This window comes from Ictidomys tridecemlineatus, chromosome 3 (genome assembly GCF_052094955.1).
Source record: "Ictidomys tridecemlineatus isolate mIctTri1 chromosome 3, mIctTri1.hap1, whole genome shotgun sequence".
NCBI classification, from domain to species: domain Eukaryota; kingdom Metazoa; phylum Chordata; class Mammalia; order Rodentia; family Sciuridae; genus Ictidomys; species Ictidomys tridecemlineatus.
This window is the reverse complement of record NC_135479.1, coordinates 14,028,049-14,037,897: the sequence shown is the minus strand read 5'-3', so window position 1 is coordinate 14,037,897 and position 9,849 is coordinate 14,028,049. Positions and strand designations below refer to the sequence as shown.

Sequence of the window (9,849 nt, the reverse complement as noted above, 5' to 3'; positions counted from 1 at the left end):
ACTCAGGAAGCACTTGATAAATCTGAAATACCAATTTCAATCAAGGGAAGAAGGAAGAGAGGGCGGGAGGTGGAGAGAGAGGGAAACTGTTTTGTCGGAGGACTTTCCCCCTCCAGTTCTGAAATAGCGATATTGCATATCAGCAGACCTGGGAAGCAGTGACTTGGTTTCTCTGGGAATCGCCTCACACATTCTGGAATGTATTTTCTGTCCTCTGGCATCTCTTTCCTTCCACAAGCCAGAGCTGTCTCAAGCACTGATTTTCTATTAGTTGTTTGACTTAAATCTAGAAAAAACGTTCCCATCACTCATTCTCCCCTACCTTGTCCCTCAGCCCCCTCAGTACCTTTATTCTCTTCCCTTGTCACCCCATCCCAGCCTGCAACCCACCCGGGTTCAAAGTTCAGGATATGATGTTATCTTTGCGCACAGATCCCAGGACAGACCTTGCCAGGGACAACTTCGAAAGGCCATGTGCTCGTCCCCCTTAGGAAGAGGGAGAGATCCCTGCTGCTCGGTTTTGTTCCAATGGTCTGTTCAGCCGGCGATGCCCGTTTCCCCAAAGGCTGCCCCTCATTAGCATGAACGGGGGTGGGGGTGTGGAGCAGGGGTGGGGGGAGAGAAAGCAAGCCAAAGCCCTGGCTCATGTTAGAGCCTGGGAACCCTGTCTACAAAAATGACAGCTAGAGCCCTCTGGCTTCTCTGTTTGATCGTGGGATCATCCCCCGAAGCCCCGGTGGCGGAGAGAAAAGGTAGGATCGCTGAAATGCAGAGCGCTGCGAGAGGAGCGGGGATCCGGCGGGGACTGGCGAGAGGACTGGACGAAGGGCGGGACGAGGAAGGGGTCGGAGCCTGCGAGGGGGGAGACTCCGGATCTGTGTGCGTGTTAGAAAGCGGGTAAAATGGGTCCCCAAGATTGTGTCTCTTGGCGGCCTTTTTGGAGAGAAGCCGGTTCAACTACTGAAACGGTCCCGGGCGAGCCAGGCAGGCTGGGGAAAACTTTGCATGTTAAGTAGTTGCTCCGTCCCAGAGGAGGGAAAGTGTCAAAAGGGGTCGTGGCGCGCCTTTTGGGAGCCGTGCCCGGGCCGGGCTTGCAGGGCGCCCAGGAGCGCGGGGTCCGCCTTGCCGGCGCCCGGGTGCCGAGGGTGGGCACCGCGCCGGGTGCGCGCAGGAGGGCTGGGGCGAGGGTGAAGGCGAGTGGAGGTCCGACAGCCCCGGGCACTTGTCCCCTCTCCCCGTAGCCCCGGCGAATAGCCTTGGGACACCTGAGCCAGGGTTTGTTTTTAGGACACAATACGCACATTTCATGCATGACATGAAAATGTTACTGAGGGAAATGAAGAAACCAGGCGTTCTCTGCAGAATCGTGTTTTTGTTTTGTTTTTATCTGGATGCTCTATTCGCTGCGTTATCTCTGGGAAAAAATACCTTCCGTACCTCACAGGGCAATTTACTTTGGGTTATTTTTCCAATGGAGATGAATGACTTCAGTGGCATTTAACTCAAATATCAGATCATCTTTCCCATGACAACAGATGGTGATATCAACGGGGAAGTAGTTGTGAGGTCAACAGTTGACAGTCAGGAACTGGACATCCACCAGAACTTTATTCAGCTGTGCAGGATACACCCTTCCAATAGAGTGAGTCAGAATCAACCTCTTTGCAGAAACATGAACTGTAACCAGCCATTATTGTTGGGCAAAACCTGATTTTAAAGGAGATTATCAATTTGGCAAGATAAATCACTTTAAGTGAAGTATTGCCAGAGCTCCAAATAGGCAGATCAAGCTCTTTAATGCAAAGGGAGGGGAAAATTAAGACTGATTCCCAGTTCTTGTGTCTGATTGGAGGGTACTGGGACCCAGGCAAAGGGCGGGGGTGGGGGGTGTGGGGGGGTTGATGTTGTGTAACTGGGCATGGAACGTTGCCCAGCTTCCAAGCTGGCTGAGGTTTGCTCACTGACCTGTCTGTAGAGCTGGAGAAAAATCATTAATAATTTAAAAAGTGTATCTTCATATCATACCATTGAGGAGATTTTCTCCACCATCTAATGGGGAGAAAATTGGAAGCAATGTGTGCTTTTACACTTAACTAGGGTCCTCTGCCTCCCAGTCAAGCTTTTAAAACCCTTTCTAAGCTGTGGTTTACCAGTAAGTGGTGTCCAAGAAGCCAGATAAAAATCCACTCACAAATGCTTGATTCTGCAGAGACCCAGAGGATAGTGTAAATACGGATGGGAAAACCAAATAGTTCTGTTGTCAGGGGCGCTTAAACAATTAGGAGAACCTGTAACATGAGACTTTCCCCCTGGGGCTTGCTCTTGGTACTTTCTCAACAAACTGTAAATAGCAAAAAGCCGGATGTTTTCATACACACACACATATGGGCAAAAAAAAAAATTGCTATTTAACTAATGCTATAAAAAATGTTGAATTCTAGAATAGAAAGCTGTAACTTGAAAAACTATAGATTTGAAAAGGTTCCTTAACAGAAGAGAACATTGCAATCAGGCCTCCGATTCCCCAGACGGTGCTTGCAAAATTTTCTTAGTTGGCCCCATTAGACGGCAAGACCTCCCTTTCCTTCCTTTGAGGGTTAGGAAACGTGTCCCTCCCCTTACCACAGGGGCGTCCTCCTGGTTCTCTTTCCATCACTTCCAGTTCTCTGGGCCTCCCCACCTCTGCTCTTACAGGTGCTTGTGAACTCTCCCTCGTCCCCAGTCTCCTCCTTTCCCGGAGCCCTTCCTTCGGTTGCCCCCAGGGATCCTCCCTCCGCTCCAGGCCCGTCTTCTCTCTTCCCGGCCCACGGCCCCAGGCTTCCCCTCACGACTTCTTTCCCCGCACCCCGCAGCCTCGCCGCCACACAACAGAAAGCCCGACCCCAGCGGCGGCGCGAGCACGGAGGAGACACCCAGACCCCAGGTGCAGCAGGTCCCGGAGGCCCCGCGACGGCCGCGCGCGGCGGACGACACTCCGCGCGCCTGGCCGGATCCCCGCCGCCGGAAGCCCCCGCCGCCCGCCGAGAACCGGGCCGGCTTCCGGGAGGCGGCGCGCGCGCCGGCCGGGCCGCCGGGGCTGCGCCTCGGGCAGGCCGAGAACCGCGCGTCGCCGCGCCGCGCGCCCGCGCTGGAAGACTCCCCGCGCGCCCGCGCCCGGACCCTGCGCTTACCGGCCGCGCGGCCGCCCGCGCGCGCCGCCGAGGCCCCCGCTGGCTCCACCCACCCCAACCGGCCGCGCGCCGCCCCGCCCCCGGGGCCCGCGCCCGCGCCGCCGCCGCCGCCGAGGGAAGCAGAGCCCGGCGCCCAGCTCTGCGCGCGCGCCTGCAGGGCGGACCTGGACGAGCGCGAGTCGTACTGCGAGAGCGAATTCGGTGAGCCGGTCCCTGGCCGAGGCGAGCCTTTCCGAGCCCAGAGAAACCCACCCGCACGTTCTAGAGGCCCCGCCCGGCCCTTTGGGCTATTTCGTGATTTGTTAAAGTCGCGCGGGGCAATGAGAGGAAGTCGCTGTAATGCTTTTCTCCAAACTCTGTTTTGAAAGCAGCCGTGAACGGAATCGTGCACGATGTGGACGTACTCGGCACGGGGATCCGGCTGGTGACTCTGCTGGTGGACCAGGACGGGCTGTACAAGATGAACCGCCTGTACATCACTCCGGACGGGTTTTTCTTCAGGGTCCACGTATTAGCCCTAGATTCCTCCAGTTGCAATAAGCCATGTCCAGAATTTAAACCTGGTATTGAAACTGACCTAAATGACCGCTTCATAGACGTACTCTATTCTGCCATTGGTACCTTCTTTTGGGGATACTGTAACTAATAGAATTTGGATGACAGGTTATATTTTCGACCTCTTGTGATTTAAGACCCCCATGCCCCGCAAAAGGATTAAATTCAAGTAGGGATTGGCACGAAGCAAGCCCTTAAATACATCAACAAGTGGAGTGAATAACATTGTTCCCAGAAGGGATAAGACAGAACTGCTTCTTTTGGCCCCATGCATTGGGATTAGGACCTCTGTTCTGTAATGTCCGATGTTTACAGGTTACCTGGCTATTTCCTAAAGGTCACTAGACTGTCCCCACGTGTGGCCGGTAGGTTACATGATTTCAACGTGTACAGCAAGATAATAAAATTCAAACTCAGGCATTTCTTGTCTTTCTATGGCACCTAAAGCCACCATTAACTGATGTTCTGGTTGTTTTGTTCAGGCAGCAGGTATATTGTGATGGGCCACATCTACCACAAGAGACGGCAGCTCCCTACAGCTCTGCTCCAGGTTCTCAGAGGGCGGCTGCGGCCAGGAGATGGACTGCTCCGGAGCAGCAGCAGCTATGTGAAAAGGTTTAACCGGAAAAGGGATCGGCAAGTTCAAAGTGCAGTTCACACCCAGTGCATTTGAAACCACCCATCCCGGCATTGATGGAGGGCAATGGAGACTTGAAAAAGACATCAAAGGTCTATCTTTATGAAATGGGGCCTTTCTTTACAATTTGGGCCTACGGCTACTTTATGAACTATTTGTACAGTTCCAGCTCTAATCTTCACATTGTCACTTTGTTATTTACAAAATGCCTCTTATGGGATACTCGGGAGCTCAAGGGCAGTTATTCAAATGTAGTCCCAGACAGTGACTCACCTAGCTCAGATACCTGACCTGTCCAGTTAACAGATCACTGCTTCATGTTAGGTTTTTAAATTATTTTAATTTAATACATTCTTCAGTAGAAATAGTTCACAAAAAAACATTTCTTAAATTTAAATATACACTTTCAATAGTTTATATCATGTATCAAACCAAATTTTATACTCAAATCATCACATTTATAACTGTACATAACAGTAAGCACACGAGTCAAAAGACATTTATGTATGAAATGTCATTTAGATCAAACACTAGGTCAGCGCTCAGGACAAATATTAAAATTTTACATATGCAGAGTACTAAAGGGCTTAATTCAAGCAAAATAGTATTCAAAGCAAGTGTTCCTGATGTACCAAAATGTAAGATATAGTATATTTTCATGCCTCCCTGTTCCCAATAACTTATGTTGTGTGCCAAACTGGCAGCTATTCCACTGCTAAATGTATTCTGGATGTATCTGATGTCATTTTTCTATTAAGACCAAGTATCATGTTTGTGTTTGTAAAGCAGTAAATCTTGCCTTGAAATCAGATCTTGGATGCACCTGGGTTTTTTAGCCTGCATAAGCCAAAAGGTTTGAGAAAAAGATTTGTTTCAAACTTGGTCCCCAAACCCTGAAACCAATTTTCATCAATGACAGCTCACAAGCAAGTGAATTTTAAACATTTTCTGGATGGTTTGAAAAAGGCTGTTTAATAATGATATTTATATTTGAGTCCAATAGCAATTTCTTTCAGAGGATTGAGCTGTCCTTCAGTTAACTTGAAGCATTGTGAACACAGACAACAATATGCATGAAGTTTCCTGCCAAAAGAGAGAACTGCACTGCAGAGAAAGGCAGACTGTTTGGTCTCAAGGTGACTTGCTCAGGGAGCTCACAATGTTAATGGCCCGAGAAGCACTATATATCTGAAGGATGTCCAAGATGGGGCACTGGAGAATTGACAAGGAAGCAAGTAGCAATCACATAAAACGAAATATCTCATACTTCTGCCTCAAACATGGCCTTAGAGGTGAAAATAGAGGTTCTGATATTACTGAGGGACTTTTAGATAATTTCTCCAAAATGAGTCTTGCCCAAATGTATTAAAAAATTTACCAGAGTTTCTTGGGAACAGCTTCCTTATTACATAACTATTGGCATTAGAGTAAACAGCTAACGAATTAAGTTTTAAGATAAAATTCACTCAGTCATAAAATACTGTCAGTCAAGTCAAATTTTCAATTGTCAGAAGACTAAGCGGTGATTTAAGGAACATGATAGGAAGATTCCAATATAGCCAGATAGATAAACTATTAGTTATCTAATAGTGAGGCACTTCTAAATACTTAGAATAATATACCAAATGGTCAGACTTAAGACAAAACTTATAAGTGGTCCTAGTTTAAGAGAAAAAAAAGCCTAGTATGGCGGCTCACCCTGTAATCCCAGCTGCTCATGAGGCTGAGGTGGAAGGATCACAAATTGGAGGCCTGTCTAAGCAACTTAGACCCTGTCTCAAAACCAAACCAAACACAATAGTAAATAAAAGAGATAAAAATCACTTTTACATAAACCTTAGTTAGGTTTTGACTTAGCTTGATTTGATAACACTATTTATGAAATATTTTGGAAATATAAAAAAAAATGCAAGAGCCCTGATATTTGTGACATTTGGAGGTCACACAGCTAATAATGTACATCACAGAAAAACATGCAGGCCAGATTTTGAGACTGCCTGGATAAAAACTAAGGCCATCATTCATGGAGTAGCGAGGCACAGCTGAGGTAGAATGGCAGTGGGCTGGGGACATGAAGAGGAGACAGTGGAGAACAGACTGGGAATTCCAGGTTGGGCAAAATAAAAAGTAGAATCTCTTTTTCAATATTCAGTCAGGACTTGAATACAATCTTTTAATTTGATGGAAAATTTTAATGAATTCATTGTAGTTTCTAATCCTCTTATCCCATTGATAGATTTTTCTTAGAACATGGCTTTGTGCTCCAAAGACTGAAGAGCCCTTTGTGCCTATGTGCACACATAATAGTCCCTCATCAATAAAATACTCAGTTGCCTTCAAGAGTAATTCAATGGTGACCCTCCTCCAAATTAAACTGTTACTTTAGAATTCAAGGGGGAAAAAAGTACTTGTTTTTTCTTTTAGTAGGGAAAGATCTACAAGACATGAATTTTTTTCTTTTTGGGGTACTAGTTTTTAAAAACTGTCCTTTGAAGGTATTATTTGGCACTGTTCATCTTAAACTTTTGATTTTTTAGTTGTAATTGGACACAATATTTTTTTTTTAGTTGTTGATGAACGTTCATTTTATTTATTTTGTATGTGGTGCCGAGAATCGAACCCAGTGCCTCATGCATTTGCTCTACTACTGAGCCACAACCCCAGCCCCACAATATTTTATTTTTATGTGGTGCTAAGGATAGAACCCTGGGCCTCACATGTGCTAGGCAAGTGCTCTACTGCTGAGTCACAATCCCTGTCCCTCATCTTAAACTTTTTTTTTTCCAGGTTTACCAAGGACACATATATGCAAACATTTAAAAACTGATGTGCCACCTACAGTGCAAAACCTCGATTTCAAAACATATTTGAGCATACAAGAAGTATGTTAGATAAAGCAGGCCTTTATCATTTGAAAAATATGGCATATTTCTTTAGTAGAATTTGGTCCAAACTGGATCAAGTGGTGTGATCTTCTGAGAAATGTCTTTTTCGTATATTATTCTAAGTATTTAGAAGTGCCTCACTCTATTTCAAATTATTAAAAATACTTCAGCTGGCCTTTCCCCCCTAAATACTCAGAATTCATTACTTTGCCCATGATGTATGATGTATTACCATTCATCATACATTTAAGGACTAGAGATCTGAGACTTCTGGGGAATAGCTTTGAGCAGAGAAGAGTGACTTGTAACAACAGGTAGCTCTGTCAAACTCCATCGTGTGTAGACATTTTAAAAGATCACTGAGTTGGCTTCAATTTTTTTTTCTTGTGGGGGGGCAGTACGGGGAATTAAACCCAGGAGTGCTCTACCACTGAGCTATACCCACAGCCCTTTTTATTTTGAGATAGGGTCTTGCTGAGTTGCTGAGGCTGCCCTTGATCTTGTGATCTTCCTGCCTTGGTCTCCCAAGTCTCTGGGATCACAGGGGTGTGCCAATGCACCTGGCATCAATGCACTTGGCTCTTTAATATGGGAAACACAACAAAGAAGCCAGGATTTGGCCTGCCAGGAATGAACAGGAATTGGGAAAGAACTTTTATTTGCAGATTCTAGGAAGGTAGGTTACAAATAATGGCATGTCTCAGGGTCTCTAAATAACACTCCAGGCCACTTGAAATACAAAAAAACTGTTCTACTTTAGAAAGTAGCTCCAAAAGTTCACAGTTTTTTTAAACCTACTGTAGGACATTATATACAAATCCCACATAATTTGGATAGGAAAAAAAAGCATTATCAATATTATGAAAATACATTTTGTGAAATGGTTTCCAGGACTGTAAACTTGGCAGATAGAGCATAACATTGAAAATACTTTTAGCCAAAGAAATCTGTTGATGCAAATTAAGTATATTTACAGGCCTAAAGACTGGGATAGAAACATCCTAACAGTATCACAAATATGCATTATACTACTTTGATTACTGAAAGCAAAATAGTTTAATATTTTATTGAGTAGTAGAAGCTTGTCAAAGAATACTCATAGAAAAGCAGCTTTTGAAATAAGAATGTATGTTTTTCAAAAATTACTTTGGAAAGACTAAAGCTCTATAGTTGGTAAAACTATAAAATGTCTTCATGTATTTATATGGTGATAGAAATTGCAAAAGGCTTTATATCATTATACACATATGAAATTAACATCTTCCTGGTCTCAGGATTTTCATAAAATTTACCTTTTTTTGTACAATATGGCAATGCCAACAGCTTTAGAAAATATCTCAACCAACCAATCAACCAACCAACCAACCACTGTTTCATTAGAAACTGCACCAAATCCAATGTCAAAAACATTACTTTATTTTTCTAGGATGAAATGTCCTATTCCGTACAAAAAGAATTGCTGTTTAGAATTTGCCACAATTTGTTAAAAACATAGCAATCTATTGCCTACAGGTAGGAAAGTTCTTGCCGTAACAAGTTTTAAATGATTAAGCTCATATATATTTATATATATATGTATATGAATAAATATTACAGAAATACTGTGACATGATGAGATGCAGAATAACTTTATAGTTCATTAAAATGTAGAATTCTTGCATCAGCACAGTGCATACATATGTAACATTTTTTAAAAACTAAAAGGACAAAATAACTTGTATTTAATTACTTCCATCTTAATATTTTAAGCAGAAACTTTTGTTTTCATGTTTCCATATTGAGCAGTTAGTCTCTTTAGTTTGTAAGGATAGGTTTAAGTGATGTCTTTATGCACAAAAAGGAATGGGCTTCATCAGACAAAATTAACCCAGAACAACCTGTCCACCTGAGCCTGTAATAAGAAAGAACTGGGAACTCTATAGCAATGTCTTTCTTTTAAGAAATTGGTCTGGGAAAGATTTTGCATAGCAGGGCAACATTAAACAGAAGGAAACTTTTAACTAACAATAACTAGGTAAGTTCCAGAACTTGGTAGGACAAAGCTAATATGAATTAGTGCAAAATTAGAAAAATTTTGCAAAGCTGCATAACCCAACTCTGGCATACATTAGAGAAGCCATTGTTACAATGCAGTAATATCATGTGTAAGGTTAGAACACTGAAAGGAACAACATGCAAAATACACCTAAATTCCAGGGTTCCATCTTCTCCCTACTCCTCACGCTTCTTTTCCTTACAAGGAACAAACAAACTCAACCAACAAACAAAAAATACAGAGGATGGGGTCATCTAAAAATGCCCTTCATACAATATAAGTAGCTATGTGTAAAGGGTCATTTGCCTGGAATCATACCAAGTACAGAGGAAAGGCAACGTGTATTGTGTCATATCACCCTTATCATTGGTGCAATACAACAGGATTAGCACCCTGGAGATTTTCTGACAGGGCGACAACAAACTGGGAATTATAAAACAAAGGGCCACTGCTGTCCTAGAGAAACCCATCTGATTAGAGCCTTCTGTCTTTCTCAACTGGCAGCCCCCCCCACTTCCCACAGAGACTTACAGATAATCATTGCGCACATTCAAAGACACCTTCGTC

At 44.0% G+C, this 9,849-nt stretch overlaps 1 protein-coding gene across 3 annotated transcripts; it reads left to right on the top strand.

The window, feature by feature from the left end:
* The first annotated feature begins 429 nt into the window (after positions 1-429).
* C3H17orf58 (chromosome 3 C17orf58 homolog) lies at positions 430-5,171 on the top strand. 3 transcript variants are annotated; one of them, XR_013436001.1, is made up of 4 exons: positions 430-752; positions 2,853-3,371; positions 3,542-4,090; positions 4,208-4,354. XR_013436001.1 is itself a non-coding variant. In XM_078041866.1 (4 exons), exons 1-4 carry the CDS (start codon positions 677-679, stop codon positions 4,344-4,346), a joined length of 834 nt encoding a protein of 277 aa, XP_077897992.1. In that variant the 5' UTR covers positions 430-676; the 3' UTR covers positions 4,347-5,171. The 3 variants fall into 3 exon arrangements, 2 of the variants coding, with proteins under 2 accessions (XP_077897992.1, XP_077897991.1); XM_078041866.1 differs by having other exon boundaries at positions 3,542-3,641; positions 4,208-5,171; XM_078041865.1 differs by having other exon boundaries at positions 437-752; positions 3,542-3,733; positions 4,208-5,171.
* Positions 5,172-9,849: the final 4,678 nt, after the last annotated feature.